The sequence below is a fragment of the Atractosteus spatula genome, chromosome 1 (assembly GCF_055471065.1).
Source record: "Atractosteus spatula isolate fAtrSpa1 chromosome 1, fAtrSpa1.hap1, whole genome shotgun sequence".
Taxonomy (NCBI): domain Eukaryota; kingdom Metazoa; phylum Chordata; class Actinopteri; order Semionotiformes; family Lepisosteidae; genus Atractosteus; species Atractosteus spatula.
In genome coordinates this window covers 2,401,515-2,424,984 of record NC_142706.1, presented here as the reverse complement: position 1 = coordinate 2,424,984, position 23,470 = coordinate 2,401,515, and the positions used below count along the sequence as shown (strand labels likewise).

Below are 23,470 nucleotides of genomic sequence, written 5' to 3'. Positions count from 1 at the left end.
TGACCTTGAATTCAATAAGGGAAGAGGGAAAAGCATTTAAGTTTACTTCAGCATTGTGTACAGTAGATCACCTATGACGAAATATTAAAAATCAGTAATAAGTTGTTAAAAATTTCAGAAGTTTCAGAAGTCAATTTTATTCACGTGAGAAGTACCTATCACAGACGGGATGTTTAAACTTCTCAGATTTGCTGCTGATCTGTTGTTGATCTCGCAGTCGGTATTCAATCTTCCATCTCTATTATTTGTACTATGAGCATTGGTCAAACTATTCATGTCCAACCAATTTCCAGCTCTTTGTGGGTTCCTATAAAAACACAGACAACAGCATAAGACTACCACTTTTGCGTTTAGAGAGGAATGATATGTTTTAATTATATACTGTTGGCACTCACCTTATATTGGTAATTGGCTCTGGATTCTCATGGTCAGAATCAAAAAGAGACTCAAATAAGGAACCTTCAGTTTTCTCATCATCATCTTTAATGTTTTCATTTACGGTGTCCACCATCATATCGGAGGTCTGCTCATAGTAATGGACCAACTCACGCAGCTCATTCAGTCTCTTATGAACCTCTTTCAGTTTCCTTAAAATAAGTTAATTCAAAATGAAAAATCAAGTTTATTGAAAAGGAGCACAAATCCGCACAATGTTACTCAAAATCAACCAACAACATTTTTATGAATTCATGTCATAAATGTCTGCTTTTATTTTTTTACTTGTGGAATTTTAGCTATGGTTAAAGAACTGACAGAGTTTGGATTATATGGCTATTTCTCAAAATTAATTAATAAAATCTCATTCTGAAGGTTTGGTTCCCTTTATGAATTCCAATTCTTATCTTTAAAACAACTCATGTATCTTGGGGGGGGGGGGGGGGGGAGAAAACACAATGCTGTCGCCTACCTCAGCTTGTCAGTGGGGTTCACGTTGTCTTCTCCCTCACTCTCATTCGGGGAAGCCACCGAGTCCAGCCGAGCAGTCGAGGAGAGGCTGTTGGCCTCCACGTTGACCGCTGCGGACCTCCCCGGAGGGGCCGGCGGGACCGAGACCACGCCCCGCCGGTCCGCACCCCTCTGAGAGGAAACGGACGGAGCTGGAACTGAAAGGGGGACACGGACGTTTGCTCAACCATTACAGGACGTCCATTAACACATGGAAAGGAGTGGCATCACATTAGCACACTACGTTTCAAAGGATCATGCATTTAGGATCTTGAAAATCATGCTTCTTAAAAAAAACAATATTACATTGACTACACCCTAGTTGAAATGCATTTTTAGATCAGACTAGACCTCACGTACAGGACTTGTTATTCAGGGTCTGGTCTCTCAGCGAATGCAGCTCTTGCAAGATCTTGTCCATGGTGTGCTTTTTGTCTTGCAGCTCTTTAAGCTTGACGAGTTTAGCGTTTCCTGCAGAGGGGGGCTCCGATGCTGGGGCGTTTCTACTTCGAGAAACCTCCCTGCTGAGGGAAAGGCTTTCTGCTTGTCTTCTGTTATCTGGGACTGCTTTTGCCTGTAAAAATAAATTGTGCTTTGTAAACAGGTCTTCAATATTCTGCTGAGATTAACAACAAACTTGGTCAACTGGTACAAAGGAAAACACTTATTTAGAACTTTGGTTAAGTCAAAAAAGACCCATGAAGGATCCTTGAAAGGTAAAATATACTTCTCCCCCTCCCCCTTTGAATGACAGCACCACAATGACTTGGAATGCTGACAGGGGCATTCTTACAGCAAGTGAGTAATTATGTTTCTACTGCTTGTATCACAAAGACAAGCAGAATGCAAGAGCAATAGTGAATGGCTCTACAGCTTTAGAAAACAGTCAAGTACACTTCTTTTATTGTCCTAAGGTTGGCTTTTTCTCTATACAAAATATCCGTGTATACAAGCAAAATGCATTACTAAAAACACCTTTCTTGTAAATAACATTGAATGTGTCATTCTTATTTGTATTACAGTTATTGCTTGTGACATCTTTAGAAACGAAGCGCTGATCCATTTACAAAAAGTGAGTATATTCAACCTGATTTAGAAGCAGTGGAAATAGCAGCGATCTACCATGTCTCTTGCTACATTATGCTTAGTACTTGCTCTTAAAAGCATGATCTACCTGAGAGTCATGGAGCTGATTGTGGAACCGCTGAATTAAATCATTTAACTCATCATTGAGCTCAGAGGTGATACTCAGTCCAGAGACACTCCCAGTTGTTTCAGTTACAACTAGAATAGAAAAGGAAAAGACATTTCTGTTACTGTTGAGGAATAAATTGTTGGTTAAAAAATGTTCACTTCACACTGAACCACATAAAAATGTTCAGTATTTCTGCAAGATCAAGTCTTCTAAAAATGAATATATTTGGGAAAACAGACGTTTTCTAAAAATACAGCTATTTAAATTATTTATACCAACAATCAGGATATAAACAGATCTAAAATCAATTATTAACTCGCCTGCAATCCTCACTACTGAATAGGAAGAATGTGTTCACTAAACTGTCCTCTAAAAGACAGCACTGATAAAGGAGTACAGTTTAACAAACACTGAGGCCGTATCCCAAATGCCCCACTAAGCCCTAACCCCTTCCTCCACGTCCACACTTCCTGTGACCCAGCGCAACCGTCTACTTTACAGTGTGCGAAGACCCGAAGGTAATGGGACACCCTCACATGACTTCACTCCCTGGTTACTGCTCACGGTCTACATGGTTTCTGTTACCGTTTCCACGCTTCCTTTCCAGCACCTCAGCACAGAATTTTAAAGAACTGTTCATTCCCCACTCGCCGCTTGATGAAATTGAATGTCATCTTAACTGTCCCTCCACAGAAGTAGTGATATGACGCATTCATTCATGTTCAGCAGACAACTCAGAACGGCAAAGTAAACCAAGGAAAAGGTGGCAATAACACCAATACTGTTACTTAAGTTATTTTTTTACCTAGTGCATTGATCAGTCGAAATGGAGTTACAAAATACTAGCCTTATGGGAATACTTTGTACCTAGAATATATGAATCTAAAGCAGACTTAAGAAACCGGTTTTACATAAAATGAGTTAAAATATTACGAGCTCTGGGGGCACCCCTGAGCTCCCTTGTGAAACAAGTTTACCAATGGGACACCCTAAGCCCTTGCAGACCTGAGCACAAGACCGCAAGGATACCGACTGGGTGTTTGCCCTTGCACAAGAGAACGCAAGTCTACAGGCTACGCCGGCCGACCAGTCTCCCCCACCACTGGCGCTCCTGCATCACTAACCCTTGCGGTCAGGTGGAGGGCACTCTCCGGCGCAATTCAGACAGGACGCAGGGGAAGCCCTTTGAACGGACGGAGAAGGCACAGGGTGCCGCTGCCTCATACCGGCATCGTCCACGCCGGCGCCGGCTTGCTCGGCATTGTGCTGCATGGCCAGCAGGGCGGCCTGCCTCCCCTGCAGCGCCCTCAGCTGCTCCTGCTGCTGGAGCATCTTCTTCAGGAGGTCGTGCTGCCGCCGGAGGTTCTCCAGCTCCTCCTTCGCTTCGCCGTGAGGATCTCGACCCTACAAGCAAGGGGGGGGTCAAGAGCACATTTAAGCAAACCTGAAGTCATCCTGTATAGAGCTATCAATCAAATAAATTCATCACCACGCCCAAATATCCAAAACCCACTGTCTATGCATCACAGAAGACGAGCAAGCATTCAGTTACGTAGATTCATGGACGGCTGTGAATTGTATGCATAAATCCTACTTCTTACTGCACAAGGCGCGAGCATTTGAAAAAAAAACTTTTAAACAATCCAAAAGTACATAAAAAGTAAATTTACACTTTTCACAAACAGTTTTCTATCAGTCAGCAAAAGCAACGGCTTAGCGAGGTTAATACTTTTTAAAAAAAAATTCTAGGTGGTTACAGGTATACCCTTGGATGCGATATGAACAAGTCATCTTCCAACATGCTAACGTTATAATAAATTTAAGGCAACTGCAGCAGTATGAGCGGCAAGCCGATGTAAATCACACTTTCTCCACTTAAAAACTCCCCCCCCCAAAAAAAGCAGTGTAAACCAGTAATTCGTTTAGCTGAAGCCCAGAGTAAACAAAGATGTGAAATGAGAAGCAACTAAGAGGGGAAAGAAATTGTTACAATATCAAAGGCAATTGTTGGGGTACCTTTCCAAGATGATGGCTATTAATCCTATCAGGCCAACTGCCATTCAGAGCAGCTCTCTCTCTTTTTCGTGTTGCAGTAACATCAAAGTCTGAAACCTGGACTGGTGTGGCAGAACTCCCTAGATTGTCCTCAATGTGGGGTCGATATTTCAGTATTTGAGAGATCTCCTTTGCAATAGTTCAATCATGGTTAGATCATGAAGGTAATGTTACAAGTGTCACTAAAATACTTTAACTGCCGTCAATGAGTTAAATGCAGTTAAAAAATATTAAATGACTTTTCATCTGGACCGTGGCACACCACACCAGAGCACCGGTTTTAAAATTGGATCCTAAAATGCAGATTAACAAGATATTTAGGTCCACTCTTTACTAGCTCCACTAAAATGGCTAAAGGACAAAAACGGGATCCAAGAATTGTGTAACAATAAAGACCTTTAGTTTACATTTTTTATAAGCAACGATACAAGTCGAAAACATTGAAAAAATTTAAGTCAAAATATTCTCCATGAAAGTGCTATTCAAATGCTTTATTTCTATCTGCTGATTACATCTAAATAACTTACTGTGGCATCCGAAGCCTCAGAATGAAGTTCTATATTCAGAGACGTACTCTCGGCCACAGAGCCTGATCCCACTGCTGAATCAATGGTACAAATGTCCTCTTCGTCATTCTCTCTCGCCTGTAATGTTGGGTTCGAGATTTAAGTTTCTATAAACGCAACTTCATCAAAAGGTAGAGCTCATAAAATCCAAACGCACACGTTTGCAAAAGGGGCATTTGATCAGTTTTGGCACAGAAAGTTCATTTCTGAGGAGAACAGACTTGGATGGCAACAGCATCCACAACTGTTCATCGTGGAATAAAATTCTATGAAACTACACCACATTGACTTAAGTCATGAGTAAACACTGAAATTACACCCCCAGCAATTATAACTACTTTGGAGTTAAAAGGAAATACTAATCACTTTTCTGACAGCGATTTGAGAATTATATAAATTATCATAACATTTCAGGAGGGCTATTCAACGCCATACAAGACAAACTTATTTGCCATGATGAAATGACACACCATGTTCATAAAGCCTTTCTGAAGCAATTATAATGGGAAAAATAACAAAAAACTGCAGATTTCTCTTTTGCAAGTTGGAGAAGAAAAGCACTCTTGTTATACTAACCAATATCTTTTGTAGAAATCTCAAGTAGGATTTCTCCTGTTGCTTTAGGTGATCTATTAGATGTGATAAACGCTCAACATTTGCTGGTATTTCATTTTTTTCCACAAGGTCATCTCGCATGGAGCTGGCCTTAGCAATATATTCCCTAATTTGAACAAGCTTGCTGACAACCTGTAAAAAGCAAGGAAATATGTAGCATTACTGAACTTATGAAACAAATTCAAAATGGTAAACATAAGAACTGTGTTTCAAGTTATTGCAGTTTCTCCCCCAGTTTTAGTACTTAAAAGATTACCTGCAAAACCGATTTAATTCAGATGTTTTTAAAAGGTTGAGAACTATATACAGATAAATGCCGCAAGCTTTAAAAACTTTGCTTAGCATGAATTCCTGTGCTAGTGTGTGCTAAATGCAGATGAAAAAGATACTCACAATCTAATGACCTTTTTCTTAATGAAAATGTGTGAAAGTGGTACTACATATAATTTTGTCACATTTTCATGAACCTCAAAAACCTCCTGAAGACTGACTGGGTTCTCCTCACCCATTATGAAGGCACCTTGGCTACATCAGTACAGGTAGCAGACGTATTGCCTGCTTCACCAGAAACAAACCAAGTTCTCTGCAAGATAACCACACCCATACCAAGCACAATAACAAATAGAGTAGATATACAGATGCACAGCTAGCACAAAAATGTCAGGATTCAATATATGGATTCCACTAAAACCAACATTTCAATACCAAGATTTTCAATATCTTGGGACTATAACAGCACACGATACTTAATGTTTGAGATTTTTAGTTCAGCGTCAGCCAGATTACAAAAAGTAACTTCTTGCATAGTTCGCAAGATTTCACCAGCTCTGTAGCACCACTTAAGTTCTGTGCCTCATTTGTATTTGTAGATTTAGCATCCTCCACCCCACCTCCACAAATTGGCATATACCTTTCAAAACAAGACTTCAAATGTTATTGAAGAAGCAAGCACAGGAAAGTCATAACTGCTTTAAAATCCAAGTAGCTTCCTGCAAACAGGTCATTTCCTGCGTTAGGAGCAAGTTAAGAATTTCGCAGCGAAAAGTAAAATAAAGGTGGCTTTACAACAGAATCATTGGGCACTGCACGGTGTTCAATGTTACTAAACTTTTTTCCCCTTTTCCATTGTATGCTGATCGCTAAGTATGATCCTTATTTTCTACAATAACTTGCCTTTTTATATTTTCAAAATGATAAGTTACAGCATGGATACAATCTAGGCCACAAGTGCACAATTCCAGTCAGAGGATCAGAAGGGTTTCTTTCCACCTGTGCCCTTAGTCATCTACCTGAACTTCATATTTGCTTAACTGGACAAGTAGAAACTTTTCCTTGTTCCTAAAAGCCCCGCAGAACTGAGACCTAGAGGTGGTCACCAAAGATTTTTTTACTCTGCAATTATTGATAAGGCGTAGACTAATACATACTTACCCCCAAACTAATAGTACTCTAAGATACCGCTGAACAGCAAACATCAGCCGATTCCTCTCAAGTCTTTTTTAAAAGATATCAACAGTGGGCAATAATTGTTGCTTGACAAGACGTGGATGATTATAACCACAGAGACATTCCCCAATGTATTCATATTAGTCAATCTACATAAGCATGTACACGAGTCACATTTAAGCACAAATGCAGATCCCCTTTTGTCTGCAAAATGCTCAGTGACACTAGAATCACATCCTGCCTACAGCGCCAGCTCCACCAATACAACACAGCAGCCAGACATCTGAAGCTTTGCGTGAAGGAGCTTCCATTTTAATTGCCAAGAACATCACTTTGTTTTCTACTTGTAACCATGTTTCATGGCTCAGCTTGAAGCAGTATTTTAGGTAGATTTAAATAGTGAGAATTCGTGAATCAGGTCCTTCTCTATTCCAGTTGACCTTTAGTTTATGTTAAAATTTAAGAAACTGGCCACAAACTTTGTTCCAGGGCTTCACTATTATGTTTGCGAGGGGCTGACCACGTCTATATTTAATAAACAAGTGGTTACTACTACAGAACACTAAGTGCTCCTATCAGTACTCGTTACAAACCGACAGGTCAACGGTCCCGATCACACAATCAGAAGTTAACAATCAAGTACCAAAAAAAACAGGTATGCAGAAACTCGCAGCAGTACTACAACATTACCAGTTAGGTGTATACTATGCCTGTTACATCGAAGCAGAGCATAAACGTTTGTTTCTAAATGTTAGCAGGAAAAGATACCACTGGCCTCTCCAACTTGGTTTTTAACTTCACAAATGCAGACTTGTCCTTATGAATGTGGACAATTCAAAAACAATTTTAACATGAAGGGAGTCATTAGTCTATCTTAAGATGGGTATACTGTGACAGTTATGAATAAAGCCCAACAACCCAAGTAAAAGAAGCTGAAGCAGTTACTTTTAATTTTCCATCATACGCAAATATTCCTCTGAGTACCAATAAAATTTATCTGTGGCCAGTCAGTGTTTGTTTACATGAACACAAAACCAGCTTGGATTGCGTATAGTACCTTTGTTGCTAGAATATCACTTCTTTAGGAACAGCAACATTGAGCGTGGTAACAGACACAGCTTTTACTACAGCAAGCAATTGTTTTCTTGCCAGATCTTGTTACCACCAACAAAGGCTGGTCACACAATGAGACCTTAAAACTGCACTGAACCACTCCATACCAGATCAAAGGTCTGTTCTGCCCATAGGCCCAAGCCTAGGGCATCAAAACTTTCAATTTACACCAACCAAATTCCAAAACCAGTACTCAATTCCACTTTTTAAAAGACAGCCATTTTTAATTTGCAATTTGTGGGCAACAAGACTAGGACACTAATTTTAAGCAAATCTTTATAAAGAAGAGCACACCTACAACACACACTTTAAATTGAGCAGAACAAGATTTTGATGACTATTTTATTTTTGAACTCTGCCTGTCATGTGAATAATGGACTCAAGTAAATCTAAAGATATTAACACAGCCTTTCTTGTCACATTCCCCTCCATATGCATTACATCCTATAGATGTTCTATAGGGTATAGGTTTAAATTAATATATAGGCTATATGATTTAAAGGCTTAAATAAACTTTAAACATACAAGCACGCTGACATCTCTGAGCAATGACGTACTTAATGAACTCGGTTCCTCAAAAAGTTTAGAAATCCGTCATAACTGCCATTTTAAATACAACAGAATTTTGATTTAAAAAACTGAAGCTTTTTGCCTGGGTACCCATCTGAACTTCTATAAAATGAAAAAGTTCAATAAGGTGCCAAGTTCCTCTTTAGTCTTTTGTTAATTTAAAAAACATTTTTACAGAAACACTAAAAATCCAGTATGATAAAACTTACCTGACTACTGTCCATTCCAGGCTCTCCCCTGCCATCTTCCGCTTGAGATCCCTGGTCCCCCTGAAACGGATCTTTGCTCAGAACGGACGTAGACGGGTCTTTGCCTGGGGACTGCTTTTTGCTGTCTTTGCCAGCAGAGGCAGGTACTTCCTTGCTTTTGTTAGTGTTGACGTGCAGGGGCAAGAAGTTGAACGCTTTTTTGTTCTCGGCGACTTGCCTTTGGTTGTTTGCAGCTGTGGCTCGGCCTTGCGAGTCACTCCCGATGCTCCTCTGGAAACAAAAGCTCGTCGTTAGAATACTACTACAGAGCTACACACAAAAAAAATCTGAATCAACTCAAATTGTTCAAGTCTTTCAAAGCTGCCTTACCAGGACATTATGTCATGATGTAAACGAGTGCTTTTACTAATATCAAAATCGAACAATGGATTTCCTCCTCTTACAGTTACCAATCCTCCGATTTCCACACAGGGTGGAAAGATTCGGCTTCACCCACCTCATCCAAATCCGTGAAATTGATCCTTTGCTTGAGTCTCTCTAGCTCTGCTTGCTCAGGAACAGACATCTGGGTGGCATACTTCACATGGGAGAAGGAGTGAGGCGTTCTTGCCCGTCTCCGACTAGCACCAGGAGTAGACTCTGGCGAGATGTCGTTGGTTAACCGGCTTTCAGCAACACCCAACTTCTTCTTGTTCTTCTCTGAAGACCTGTTGGCTTTCTTCTGCTGCACACCCCAATCCTACAAGGAAAACACTGGTTTGAAATAAAGATGCAAGTAACAGGCTAAACAGAGCCATCCTAATCAACAGCAGCAACACACATCTTCACTTTTCACACGTAGACCTCCATTGTGGGTTGACTGCCTCCACTTCTACGACACATACAAATAGCACAAGCTCTATAAAACATTTAGAGCCTGAAAAAATTCATTACAGCTCATGATAGTTTTGTTCTGCAACAGCCCGTGAGGCTGCAGCCTTGTCAGTCAAGACCATTTTTGAACATTTGTTAAGAGTTGCTACAGTGGGTATATTTTAACCGTTAAAAAGTATCCAACGTCATTAGTGTCAGCTTCTAGATAACAGAACAAAGTTTGATTATTAACTGTTTTTATTAATATAAAGAACATATATGCAAGGTCTAAAAAAAGGCAAACTATGAAGTACTTCTGCTGCGCTACAAATGTTAGCCTTTGTCTGAATACAAGGCTCCTGCTGGAGCAGTTTTGTGGTCAGGTAGAATTAGAGAAAACAAAATGCTACTATCCTACCTTTCATTCACTTGTTTTGCCCTTTTAAATCAATGGACTAGACAAACATGTACAAAAACAAATCGAATTCTTATTTATAGAAGTATTCAATGTGATCATGGAATAAGCATCATAAAATTGGATATTGGAAAGAAATATCTTAATTTGTAACAACCATTAACTCTGCATTGCACAGAAATTTGCTGACACATTGTATAATATATAAATTAGAAGATTTACTCAGCAACACCAATCAATGAACAAAATCAGCAACTCCAGTTAGGAACAAAAGTAAATTCCATAGGTAACAATATTTTTAATGTTTTTTTGCATAATTACCAAATAGGTGGAAGAGAGTTATTTATATGGCAGTAAATGTGGTGGTGAACCCTAGAGAATGCCAAAATAGTTCCAATAACACAGACATTACAGGAACTAATAAATTATGAAATGTAACCCAACACTTCCACTTAGACGAGGTGAAGCCTTTGCAGGTGTATATGTAGCAGGTGCAGCGCATTCTTAAAAGAAAGCGAAGTAACATGAATGAAGATAAACTGTCTGGGCACTGTTAATAGTTATTTTACGTTAACTTTTACTATCCAGCAAAGCAAAACGCCTACAGCTTGTGTCACACGTGAATCGTAAACAGGCTTAAAGGCTGGATTCTAAACCATTTAACTGAAATGTCCTTTCAACATAAGTAATACATCACAGCCTAAACTACACACCCAACCTTCTTGTCCCTCACACACACCGGGCAGACACACTACAAGCACGGCTCCACAGAGCGAGAGCCATGACAAAAGGGACCGACTGAACCACCAAATGAGAACACCAGTACTCTGTACAACTGTGCTGAAGGAAAAACCTTTATAACGACACGGGTCAGCTCAGGCTGCAGTTTCCATGGCCAAGTCAGGCGCATGATAAATAAATCAACTGGCGAAATGCATTATTCAGGCTTACCATATTGTTCAGCCGGTCATCCAGGCTCCCGTTACTGATGCTCCAGTTGGGCAGCTCTTGGTCATCGACGCCGTCGTCAAAGGGGACCCCTCCTGTCGCCATGTCTCGCTCGCTCAAATGGCCACCTGCGCAGCACACAAGAACTCCAGCCCATTAGCCCCCAGAAGGAGAGTCCCAACAGCCCACAGCCACTGGGACCACAGGTGGGGGTTAACCACTGACACGCGGGTTGAGCGACAGGTGTCGATAAACTTCACTTTTACAGGTATTTCAGATGGCTGTTGGACTACATCACACACATCCTGGAGAGTACCCTACACCTTCGTAGGTGCAAGTGCTTTATATCCCCCCCAAAAAAAAACTCACGATAACAACGGCAGTTCCCACCTGTAAAAAACTAAGCTGATGACTACTAAACTCTCTGGTAACAGACTGCCCTGAACACAACAGCTATTTGGTGATTCTATACAGTACACATAATTCACAGTAACAGCCAGTGTTTCAAACCAGAAGGACAGGTGAAAAGCACACCTATTGCAAAGCAACGCACCTAAAAAGAGGGGGTTTGAATTTATGAACACGGGGCTAAGCCAGCTCTGCACGGGAACTACGCCAGAACACACGAATTGCAAGTCCAGCCCACTCAAGTGAAATCCGCCGAGACCGCACGCATTGGGCCCCACGAAACGGATCCAATACCGGCCGAGTCAAAAGCCAGGTGGGTTCACCTGTCGATACAGTTACCTACTTGCAGCCGATTTGGAACGATTCAGAACTTTTGACGGATTTCAAAAGGTAAAACTTAGAATATTTTTTTCTTTGGGGGGGGGGGGGGGGGGGTAGGTTTTAACCTCTCCGCCCTCGCATACGCCATACTCAGGTTGCGCTGCCAAGGGAAATGCACAGAAAACAGCCCACTAAGTCGTCGTCCCCCAAGAAGAGCAGGGATAAGCGGTAGGACCGCATCCCCGCTACAGCCCAGGTAACACAGTCCAGCCTACCTGCGGCTCCCCGGGGGCGCGCAGAGAGGAAAGGGTGCCGGCGAGGCGCTCAGCCCAGGTTTCTGGGGACACCTGCTCCCAGAGGCGCTGCTCTCTCCAGGCCGGGGGCGCACTGAGCCGCGGCAGTTTGCTCAGGGAGAAGAGGAGGAGGAGGAAGCTCCGCGCCGAAAAGACCCGCTACTTTTACCGGCAAAAACCGCAGCAGCAGCACCGCCCCCCTCCCTCTCCCACCTGCACACACACCCCCCGGCCCGCCCCTCCCCTGCCCTGCCCGCCACCAAGCGCCCCGGAGCCGCGTCCCGGTCCGGGCCCGGTTTCAGCGCCGGCTGGTGAACTCGCAGAGACCGTTTCTTTCCAACGCGCGGACCGCTGGGGTGTTTTAAAAAGCGATTTAAAAATAACCCTTAGCTTAGCCGCTGCCGTCCCAAACCCCAAACCCCAAACCCCTCCGGGCAACCGCCCCCCCCCGTCGCGGGCTTTTTCCGTTGTGTTGTGATTTCGACGGCGGGGGCCGGTTGCCGTGGAGACCCGGCGGGCACCAGAGAGACAGGCCGGAGACCTCTAAAGGCTCAACGGCAGCTGCAGCGACACACCGCCGGGCTGGGACACCGGGGGGGGGGGTCTGCCACACGGACCCAGGCGGCCTGTGTTGTGTCCGTCACTGGGAGCTCCCTCCCGGGGCGGTCCAGCCCCGTCCGGTCCGGTCCCGTCCAGTCCCGCAGGCCCGGCGCGTCTGCGGGTGTTCGGGGTCTCTTCTCAAGCAGCAGCAGCCGCCCGACGTGCCGGGGGCTGGGCAGCTGTCACCCTATCCCAGTTAAAGCCAGGAGCCAGGGCTGGCTCAGCGCACCGAGAGCCGAGGAGGACCGCAAGCCCGCAGAGACGCGCCGAACCCCCCCGGGGCAGCCCGGAGCCTGCCACCGCCAGAGCCCCGGTCCCCTCCTTCTCCCGCAGGAGCAAGCCTGCACAGCACTGCTACACAAACGCACACGGTCCTTGTATCACAAAGCCTTTGCGCACCGCTGCCTCGCCGTTTCCCCCCCCACTTCCATTCCTCAACAACACAACACAACACAACACAACACAACACAAGCCGAGCCGGAGTCCCGACAGGACGCCTTACCTCACGGACTCCTGATACCTTCGTCCGGACCTGAAACAATCTAATCCACGACGCGGAAGGCGGGAGGGCTCCTTTTCTATCCTTCCGTGGTGGTGGTGGGGGGGGGCACTAACGCTCGTTTTAAAACCCGCCTCGACTGAGCCGATTTACAATAGCAGCTCCCAGCGCCTCCAGGCCAGCAGTCGCACTGGCTCGGCCGCCATGTTTTCTTCTGTTTGAAGCGAGCCGGCGCAGGGATACACCGTTACCAATAGCGACCAGTTGGCCAACACGGGAGACTCGGGGCCGGTTATTCACTGCGCCTTCAGAGAGCTCCAGTAAACACCTCATGAGGCGTTCAAGTGATAAACACACACACACACAACGGCAATTCTGACGATACCAAGGTATCTGTGAACGGGTGGCCGGGCCTATTTGCTTGCTCGGATGGTGACGAGGGGTTGTGCGGGGTCACGTTGCTAGGCGCTGCGGGCCGGAACGCGCCGGGAAGAGCGCAGGAGGACGGTGGGAGCTGCTGGCTCCCGTACTCTTTAATCCCAGTTAGCCCTCCAGCTCCTCTCTTTGCTGTCCCGGTATGACGTGCACCAAACTTTCACCCCACCTCGGACTATCACCGCGGCGACCTCCTTGCGTAAAAGTCTAATTTAGGGGCTATTTTTTTTTCCTCCCTTTTTGGCTTTCACCCCGGAGTTAGCCGTTTCTCGTTATGCTAATCGAGAGGGTGGTATCTAAAAGACAAAAAAAAAATGACGAAGGGACGATACAACAGCTCCCCCTGCTCAGCGCCCCTCTCCCTGATTTATCGACATATTTAATTTTGCATGGAGATAAACTGCAATCCTGAGTTGCTGTTGTTGGGTCCCCCCCCCCCCCCCCCCCAGCCTTGACAAATTTCACAATATTGTAAATCTGGACATGTTTTTTTACGCCCTGAACCCCAGAGACTTTGTTTCGGGCAGGCGGGGCGCACTAGGAGTTGATAGTCCGTTGAACGGACACGCACAGGGCTCAAGGCAGGTCGCTGGCCTTGGATCAAGTCCGTCACAGAGGTCACAAGCACACAGGAGACACTTCTGTGACCCCTAATGACCAGGACAGCGCGGGGGAAATAGCGAAGCAGGCCCCGAGACTGCACTGTTAGAAAGCTCCCTTCCCGTTCCTCGTTTTTGTGTTCGGCATTGGCAAACAGATCGCACAGGTATCTGCGATTCACAGCGATGGTCAGTGTTTATAAAAGATGTTTATCACGGGGGGGAGGGAAAAACGACCCGACGCTCAGCCACCTCAGCAAAAGGCACAGACTCCCGGTGCCGGAGTCCAGAGTTTCTTTCTTGTGATTGCATAGTGTGACGTTTTTTAAACATGACTTACAGTAAGAGTGCTGAAGCCAGAAAAGATCTCCAGTCGATCTACTTGTTGAAGTGTTTTGACGTCTTTCGGGTGTTTTCTTTAATTCTCCTTTAACAAACAGTTGTTCTGCAACACCTAAACTTGCTTGACCGAGACTTGAATTCAGAAAGATGCGTGCTTCACCATGGTTGGTAGTGGCTTGTTCTGCTGCGTTCTTGAAGTGGTGCTTTTACTGTCAGCCCTGTGACAGAGCTGTCCTGTATCTACCTGGGGCTCTTCAGAGGCAGTGAGTGTCTTAGCAGTGTCCCTCAAAACAGGGAATAGGATGTCATAGGATCAAGAAAAGGCTAGCTTGAAAATATATGGTTTAATAACAACCTAGTGTTTCCTAAGTAATATACTGTATATTGTTTACTGGAGTAGACTGTGTACACTACACAGTAACTTCAGTTCATAGCAACATTTTCTGAGAGCTTTTCGGCTGTATAGTTGTACGGTATTTTCATGTTACACCTGTGTTTTGCTTGATTTCCTAAAGAGTGGCAGTACGATGGTGTTTATCCCGGCAGTCCCAGCATTCCTCCCCCCTGACTCACCCTCGTATCCACACTGCCAGAGTGGAGGGGTCAGAGCCTTCTGGACTCGGGGGAGAAGCCCGGCTGTTCTTCAGCCAGAGAGAAGAGCCGGGCAGCTGCAGAGAGGAACCCCTCGTCTTCAAAGCAGCTCAAGCAAGAGGGTTTTGTGAAACCGCCACGACCGAGAATTGCATTATTTCAAGAAGAACTGAAAGGGGGCAGAAATGAAAATATTTTGGCTCTTTGCGTTGGGAATGGTTTTCTTTGGGAATTTCTGTATGTCGGTAAGTAACAGACGTTAAAAAGTATAAATTATTCTCCAGACTATTATCAGTAGTCAGTTTTTTTTTCATTTTCAGATATTTTGGGTACATAAACCTCAGATTTGGCTTTGTCTAAATCTGTTTTTGGGAATATTTTTTTGCCTTATATTTTATGCTTGCCGTTCAGTTTTTAAATATACTTTGTACTGGCTTGTTCCCTTCAATATTGTGTCTGAATGTAATTCTGTCCAAGAGCATCTTAGGAAATGAGCTCTCTATTCATAATGCCATAAAGATCTCTTACATTTTGCCATAACCTTTTCATCTGCTCTTTTCCTTTCGTTTTTCATTTTCTTAATTGTATAGTTACTGAAAAGTTAGAAGACCATGTTTCACCCTTCAAACCCCTTTTCCGTGCGTACTCTTGGTGTCCTGTCATGACGTGTTCTTGGACTGTCTTGCAATAACGTATATATAATAATAGGTCATATGTGGCATTCCGTAGACACAAGTGTGTACAATATTGCTTAGGTCAAAATACTCAGTGTTCCCAAAGTGCATTTGTATGGTGGTTTAGTACAGGATTATTAAACGCTTCACGATAAGGAAACTGCGTGCAATGACCGGCAGTAGCCACCAGGTGGAGCGCTTTTGAAACGAACGGTACAGTACTGTTTTACTGACTGTCCTTGTGTGTGATGAAGTCGCCACCTTGTGTTTCCAGGGGGTAGAGGTCCCTCACAGAGCACATCCACAGGGCAGCTCGCTTGCTGTGGAATGAAAGAAGCGTCTCGCGGAGAAATGCAAGTTGCACGAAAGGAGGCTGTTACGTGCAAACAATAACATGCAGTTAGCACAGGCAGTCAAACAAGCCGAAACTGAAGCAGAAAAGGGTTCTGCTTACACGAGATGTTCTAATAAATCACACACTTTTTACCCATTTCCCTTTGCATTTGAACACATTACAGTGTAGCTGAAGTCTGTTTAAAAGTTACTGTGATTCCTCTTTTTTTTTATTATGATCTGTGTCGCAGTGCTCGCCGTTATTTGTAGTGGCAGCAGGGCGAGACTTTTGATTCTGGGGATGTTTGTGCTGTCGCCGCGGGTCCATGACTTCAAAATACAGTCGCAGTCCAGTAATAAGTTCAAGTTTATTGTCATTATACTCATATACAGGTATATGGTCTAACGAAATGCGATTTAGCTAGCTCTCAAACGATAAGTAGTGCAAAAACCAATACAATTGTATAATAAAAGAAAGAGACAACAGGCAGTGTGCAAAACAACAGAAGGTAACAGGTAATGTGCAAAACAACATCAGATGTGCAAAAACAGGCATCAACAGAGTCAAATAAAGGGATAGAAAATTATGGGGAGTGAGCTTTTTGGCATGTAAGGTAGAGGTAGATTTCAATGTGTGTTTGGGTTTTTGGTAAGAAAGAAAGAAGGCACTGTGAGGTTCAGATCATAGGTGAGAGGTGAGGTGAGAGTGAGAGAGGCTGGGAGTTTAATAGTTTGATAGTGCGGGGGTAAACACTGTCTCTGAGTCTGGTAGTCCGGGCCCGAATGCTCCGGTACCGTTTTCTACATGGCAGAGGGTCATACAGTCTGTAGCTGGGGTGTGTGGGGTCTTTGATGATGCTCAGAGCTTTCCTCTTAGCATCATCAGTTCAGTAATAAGTCGGCCGTAATAAGTCTCGCCTAATAAATACTCCGACCCACCCTCCCAGCGCTGGCGCCTAGCAATGGCCGGGTGAAAGCCCGGGTTTCAGTCGGTGCTGTCTGTCCTGTCTCTTCCCTCGCTGCGCCCCCAGGCTCCCGAGGACTGCCCCGACGAGCGGCGGAGGCTGAGAGCCCAGGTGCGGTCCCTGGAGCAGCGGGTCGGGCAGCAGCAGCTGCAGGTGGAGCAGCTCCGCAGCCAGCGGCAGTACAGGGCGGCCGACCACAGCCCGAACCCACCGGGACAGACGGACTTCGCAGGTCTGGGGCTCGACTTTTCCACGTCACGGCAGGGAGCAGAGATATCCCCTATCCGCTATCCGCTATCCGGATCTCAGTGTTGTTATTCTGGAGAAAACCAGAACACTCGCTGTCTGTTTAGACAGATAAGGGCGCAACCGCTGGAAAGATGTGGCTGCGTGTTGTTGTTTTGTTTTGCTTTGATTGTGCGGGGTTCTGCAAGAAACTGGTGTGATTCTCGCGTCAGCTTAGCTGGAATAATCGCCACCGAACTTCAGGAAAGGTCTAATCACGGAATAATGGCATATTAGGTGTGGTTTCCATGTTAAGAAATGACTGAAGTGCTGAAATGGGAATTATTTAATCACTCAGAAGATCTGCTTTACTGCAAAAAAAAATCTTATTCCATCTTTGTAAACATCAGTACGGATATGACTGCGTATGTGTACGAATTATAAATGCATCTTTTTGATATTGTTTTGTATAATAGAAGTTATCGTCAACTGCATTTAGAGTTGTCAAGGCGTGGTTTAAATCAATATTTTCACATACCTGGCCGTATTTAGCCTGTGGTTTTAGTAACCACAGACATGTGTGCGAATCTTCGCATCTGAAGATGTGTGTATTAAAACAGTGTTAGGTTTGATCATTTTTAAAATATGCCTTTTCATCTTATTCGAAGAATTAGCCTCATATTACACCACTATTGCTATCTAGGTTTAAATGTAATTACCAGTGGCTGTAAATTAATTCAGTCACCTGATTTTCTGGTATGTGTGAAACATTCATTATAACTTTTATTTATTTTTAAAGGTGATTAATTAGCCGCTTTAACAGATCTGATATACCATAAACCGTCTCTTAACAATTGCACGCACCTGCACATAACACAACCTTTTTAATCCGATAATGTTCTGCGTGTGCTGTTTTGTAAAATTCTTAAATGTACCAGCAATAGGGACTCCTTTACTCTACGCGTGCTGTATCCCTTCATTATTATAGCTTGTAATAAACCAATGAAGTCGTCTAATTTAGATGTTAGTGGGGTTTTTTATTATTGAAATGTGTTTTATTTAAAACCCGTGTTCAGACTGCGCCCAGGTCTTCAACGCCGGGAACAGGAGGAGTGGGTTCTACCGGATTAAACCCCTTCGGTCTCCGTCCGAGTTCCTGGTCTACTGCGACATGAGCGAAGGAGGCGGCTGGGCTGTGGTCCAGAGACGCACCGACGGCAGCGAGTCCTTCAACAGGTTGGAAACACCCTGAGCTTGAGCTGCTCTTCTCCATCAAACTGTGCTTTGGATCTCTCCGCTCACTGACAAAAACACGCACATCTCACACCTGGGCGAGAGTATCGCAATTACAAAAGAGCGGAAAATAAGGAATAATGTCTTTTCAATGTCTTTTTTTCCCATACTGTAGGCAGACAGATTTAAGATTGATTTCTGGTTTTGTGCTGACGCGATTGGCTGTGTTTTAACCTAGACCCTGGAAAGACTATAAAGAAGGCTTTGGAAACACGCTTTCTGCAGATGGAGAATTCTGGTTAGGAAACGACAAACTGCATTCCTTAACGTCCCAAGGTGAGTGCTCGCCTCAGTGCTCGCGCTGAGGTAACATTAAAGTTACCCCGTTAGTCTACAGTAACCACAGGTGGACACCTTACTCACCCCTTCGGTTCTGTTAGTAAACGATTTCCTTAGCTGGATTTGCAACATCTGGGGATTAAAGAATGTCGATGTCTATCATCAGACATGCTAATTATTTCCTGCGACCATACAGGTCATTAATATTGGTTTCAGCTAGAAGCCTTTTAACAGTTTTTCCCATTTGTTAAGGAAAATGTTTAGAATTTAAAAGAAAATTCCATTAAAATTATTAAAGCTTATAAAAAAAGATAACTTTGTATGATTGTTATATGAATTAAAAACTGCATTTTCTAAGAGAATGGGCCCTACTTGTTGGTAACTTGTTGTTCTGAGAATTTGACCCCTCTTGTTTCAAAGAGAATACATGTCCTGGACATTGTCTGTGTGTGTCTTCAACATCAAGAACAAAAGAGAAAAATTTAGCAACAGCTGGGCGCCTGGAGCATTGCTCAGAGCACCTACTGTATGTGTCCACAGCTCCCCCTTTCCAGCCTGTGCAATGAGGGTAGATTCCAGTTAGCCGTAATTCTAACCAGGAAAAAAGTGAGTGTCCAGTCAGGATGGGATGCAGGCAGAGTTATACATTAAAGACAAGACCAGTTTCATAACTTGCTTTTTTGCTTTCAGAACAGCTTGCGCACAAGTTACTTGGTAGTGGAACCTCCAGTCTCACCCTGTCTCTCCGCGATTTCGCAGTGTGTTTCTCTCTCAGGCGATCATTGTCCCAGTGCTGGTTAAGACAGCTTGTAAATGTTCATCTGGGCGAAATGTGACTCCGGCCTGGTTCCCTGCATGTCTCCTGCTGCCGAGTGACGTCGCGTGTTGTGAAAGGCCAGGTGTTTTGTAGAGTGCGTGCCTTCTTCACCCCCAACAGCTGCACGGGGCGCAGATCTGAACGAGCTAATTCCTCCTCCGTCTGACATCAACCAACAGGCCTCCACCGCAAGACACAGATTCACACTGATGCCAAGCTAAAACGAGACACATCGTTGTTCATAACCTCCTATTCTTGCCTTTGAATGTGCTTCCACGCAGTTGACTCTTCTGCCCTCTGGTTTGGGGTTCTCTGCTCTTGCTGGGCTAACATTGTCGATGCCCTTGAGGATATTGAGCGCTGGTATTGTCCCCACAGGGGATGAGGTTTCAGCTACCAGAGCAATGCACTCGATTATTGGACTTGCTTGGGTTCTTTGAAACTGTGACACAGTACGTGTTTGTTTTTTTCTGCCACAATAAGAAGTTCATTGTGCTTACAGTTGTCTTGTCCGGACTGCCTGTCCGAACACTGTGTCCTATTCCCACCTAAAGGAAAAGCGTGCCGTGATATGAGTATGCAGGTGCTGTTTTTTACATTCCCTCAGCTTCTTTTTTAAATGCACAGCAGTAAGACACCATCGTGTGCTTGTCTCCTAGGAAACTACAATCTGAGGATTAACATGATCGACTTTGAAGGTGACCAGAGGTTCGCCATCTATAGGAATTTTAAAGTCGGAGATGAACAGGTATGGAAAATTATACTTCTCTACTATTTAACCTCATTATAGATTAAAAAGATCATTTCTGGAGCAGGGAGAAACTGGAGCAGGGAGATGATTGGAATAGGCTGATAGCTTAAACCCAGTAGAATTCAGCAGAGAGTGAAAATTTAGAACAAATAATGGGAAAAAAAAGGTTCACAGCACTGATGCCTTTTCTATCCATGAGCCTAGTTATGTATTTCTTGGAGTGTAGTAAGATGACAAAGTGAAAAATGCTCGCTCACAGGACAGACACTTCACAAACATGAACCCTGTTGTATGGCTAGTTAAAATCTTGGGGGGGGGGAATCTTGAAAATGCTACATACAGTATATTCCTGGAAAAATATTTAATGTTCTGTATGGGAAGACAAAATATTTTAAAAAAGGCAAGTTGCAAACATAGAGAATATCTGTCACATGCCAGAAAGTTATTATAGGAGTGCGGGACAATGTCTGCGTTTCATGTAATGGGATACCAGAGACGTAGAAGGTGTCTCTCATGAAGGACTCTTCCGTTTTGTTTTGTCTTTGGTTCAAACATCTGTTAGTCCTGCTAGAAGGCTACAGCAAGGAACAGTGGTCAGGGCTCTGGAGCAGAGGGTTGTGGGTCCAGTTTCAGCTGGGCAGTGGCTGTTGTCCCCCAGAGCAAGGCCCTTCATTCGTGTCGCTCCAGTAGAGGCTGTGCAGACGGATCTTCGGGCTTTCAATAAATAAGGATATGTTCTCAAATGGCTTACCTAGGTAAACCCAGAATAAATGAGCACGGGAGGAGAAAAGCCTTACAGGTTTGCGTACGGCTCGCACTTCAAACCTTCAAGTCAGGATGGCCGGGCTCAGGGACTCGTGGGAGCACTTCAAGAGTCACCTCTTCAACTCCCGAGTCACTGGAAAAGCTCACATCCCAGTTATTAAAGATATTAAAGGCATCACCCTGCACTTTAGTGAATATTTAACCTAAGGGCGTCGCCCACGGATGAAACATCAGCACTCTGACTGCGGGAGAAAATGACACAAGAAGCAGAGCAACTCTGCAAACAGATGACAGGCAAATGTGATAAGACCTGTCATGGTGCGATGAAGTACATCGGGGTTTTCTTTTCCCTTGTATGTGGCTCTGCGTTCTGAGGGTATTACATACAATATTACATACAATTTTTATACAGTGTGATGATTTCCCAGTACAGTAAAGTAGCACCACTGGTTTTAGTCAATGACTTTAGCCAGGTGATATTTCTACCTCTCAATTAGCTTCTACTACCTGAACACCAGCAACGGATGCGTTTGTTTAATGAAAGTGGTGTTGTGTGTATTAAATGCTATTTGACATTCTCGGACTGGGAAAAGGCACCTAGGTTACTGAGATGGCTCAGCACCCTGTACGTGTTCATGCTTCAGAAACGAATAACCTGAAGTACGGTGAGGAAAGGGATCAAAGGGTATTTATATCCAGACACCAGCATGTCCCGTGCAGTGGCGAACAGCGGTGGTCTGAAGCTTTCGGTCCGCTGTCGCCGATAAGCCTCAGCACGATTTTGTTGCCATAAAGCCGTCCAGCCTTGTGCTCTGCGAAGCTTGTTGGATGTGCACGGCTGTTCCCTCAGAGCTCGTACCGGCTCAGTTTCGGGGAATACTCCGGGACGGCGGGGGACTCGCTGTCGGGCAGATACCACCCCGAGGTGCAGTGGTGGGCGGGTCACAACGGGATGAACTTCAGCACCTACGACAGGGACAACGACCGCTACGAGGGCAGCTGCGCTCAGGAGGACACGGCTGGCTGGTGGTTCAACAGGTATTTTGCACTGTGCAGTAGACGGTAGCTGGGGAGTTCTGTTGCATGACTGCTTTTTGTCAATAAGATCATAAAGCAAATACTAATATGATCAAAATTAAACTGGGAATGCAGTATCCCGCTTCAGGCATGAGTACACGGAATACAGTTCAGCAATGACATAAACAGGAAACTCAAGGATCACCCGCGGTGAAGACGGAGAATGGCTTTCGATTTTTTTTTTCACGCAGCTACAGTATATAATGAAACTATGGCTGATATTATTGTTCCATTTTAAACCTTGCTGTCTTCGAAGTTTGTTTCAATTGAAGTGCTGGATATGTATTTATTGGATATATTCCTCTAACATGCATGGTAAACAACATTCTGTTAAGGATGTTTTGATGTTTTAGATTTGATGGTGTTTTTTTGGAATACAAGATTGACCCAGTTGTATGGTTTAGGATTTTAAAGAAAAACGTTTTTGTTTTTTTTAAATCTAATATTAGGTTTGTTACGCTTGCACGTACAGTCACTGTGGGCTTGGCCAGCCTTTAACTGACGTGCTGTTCCACATGTTTCCTCTAGATGTCACTCTGTCAACCTGAATGGCTACTACTACAAGGGGCCCTACACGGCAGTCTCCGACAACGGGATTATCTGGTACACATGGCATGGATGGTGGTACTCTATCAGATCTGTTGTAATGAAGATCAGGCCTGCTGAGTTTGAACCCAATGAGGTGTAAATATGTAGAAAATACAACTTTCTCATGCCAGCTGCAAGCCAATAGAGTATTATTTTAAACTTCTTAAAACTATTTTGCAGCCTTATTTCTTCCGTGTTTCCTAGATTTTAGGGCAGTGTTATTTAAAGCCCTTTCATCGGCAGTACAGTATACTAATGTTTTCTAAGGCGTTTTGCTCTGTTTGATTATCCTGGTTATATTTAGACATTTTTTGTACATTTCTAATAAAGCTTAAAGCATTCATAGATGCCTGATTTAATCAATTTTTTTAACAAGCATAACATCTGAGATACTTATAATATCCATCTGTTATTAAAAGACACTTAAGAGCACAAGAAAAAGAGAGGAGGACTTCTTTTTGGTAGTTACTGTAGTAGCTCCAAGGTTCACAGTCAGCCCTTTCTTGAAAGAAGCCAGGGTACTGACTTCAACAAAATGACTGGGAAATTTGTTCCAGAATCCTGCAGATCTCTGTGTGAATAAATGCCCCCTAAATATTATTCCTGGTAAGTTTTCTGAATTTTTGCTTTTGTAAAAAGCAGAAAATATCAGGTTACCCTAATTCTCGTTCTTTACATTCAATGTA

The 23,470-nt window shown here is 43.9% G+C and overlaps 2 protein-coding genes across 18 annotated transcripts in view; one reads left to right on the top strand and one right to left on the bottom strand.

Moving 5' to 3' along the window:
- pcm1 (pericentriolar material 1) overlaps positions 1-13,272 on the bottom strand; it is a 31,740-nt gene extending 18,468 nt beyond the window's left edge. For 7 of the 17 annotated variants that reach the window (XM_088915796.1, XM_088916310.1, XM_088916398.1 and 4 more), the window contains exons 1-13: positions 13,054-13,270; positions 10,933-11,057; positions 9,211-9,453; positions 8,715-8,984; positions 5,338-5,508; positions 4,723-4,839; positions 4,157-4,324; positions 3,265-3,544; positions 2,120-2,229; positions 1,306-1,519; positions 908-1,103; positions 396-587; positions 156-307 (exon numbers count right to left, since the gene is read on the bottom strand). In XM_088915796.1, coding sequence (XP_088771922.1) covers positions 156-307; positions 396-587; positions 908-1,103; positions 1,306-1,519; positions 2,120-2,229; positions 3,265-3,544; positions 4,157-4,324; positions 4,723-4,839; positions 5,338-5,508; positions 8,715-8,984; positions 9,211-9,453; positions 10,933-11,034 — 2,215 coding nt within the window. In that variant the 5' untranslated portion in view covers positions 11,035-11,057; positions 13,054-13,270. Of the gene's footprint in view, positions 1-155; positions 308-395; positions 588-907; positions 1,104-1,305; positions 1,520-2,119; positions 2,230-3,264; positions 3,545-4,156; positions 4,325-4,722; positions 4,840-5,337; positions 5,509-8,714; positions 8,985-9,210; positions 9,454-10,932; positions 11,058-13,053 lie in introns of all 17 variants that reach the window. The other 10 variants (XM_088916645.1, XM_088916725.1, XM_088916969.1 and 7 more) reach the window with 5 other exon arrangements.
- A 1,745-nt stretch (positions 13,273-15,017) lies between these two features.
- On the top strand, positions 15,018-23,127 carry fgl1 (fibrinogen-like 1). The gene is made up of 7 exons (XM_088912577.1): positions 15,018-15,262; positions 17,056-17,221; positions 18,291-18,450; positions 18,686-18,783; positions 20,263-20,351; positions 21,970-22,157; positions 22,725-23,127. Exons 1-7 carry the CDS (start codon positions 15,203-15,205, stop codon positions 22,882-22,884), a joined length of 921 nt encoding a protein of 306 aa, XP_088768703.1. The 5' UTR covers positions 15,018-15,202; the 3' UTR covers positions 22,885-23,127.
- Positions 23,128-23,470: the final 343 nt, after the last annotated feature.

Excerpts from the sequence above, each read along its gene's own strand:
- fgl1 (XM_088912577.1), top strand. The coding sequence starts at position 15,203 with ATGAAAATATTTTGGCTCTTTGCGTTGGGAATGGTTTTCTTTGGGAAT. Across the intron at positions 17,222-18,290 it reads GGGACAGACGGACTTCGCAG|ACTGCGCCCAGGTCTTCAAC; the intron begins GTCTGGGGCTCG and ends ACCCGTGTTCAG. Across the intron at positions 22,158-22,724 it reads GCTGGCTGGTGGTTCAACAG|ATGTCACTCTGTCAACCTGA; the intron begins GTATTTTGCACT and ends TGTTTCCTCTAG.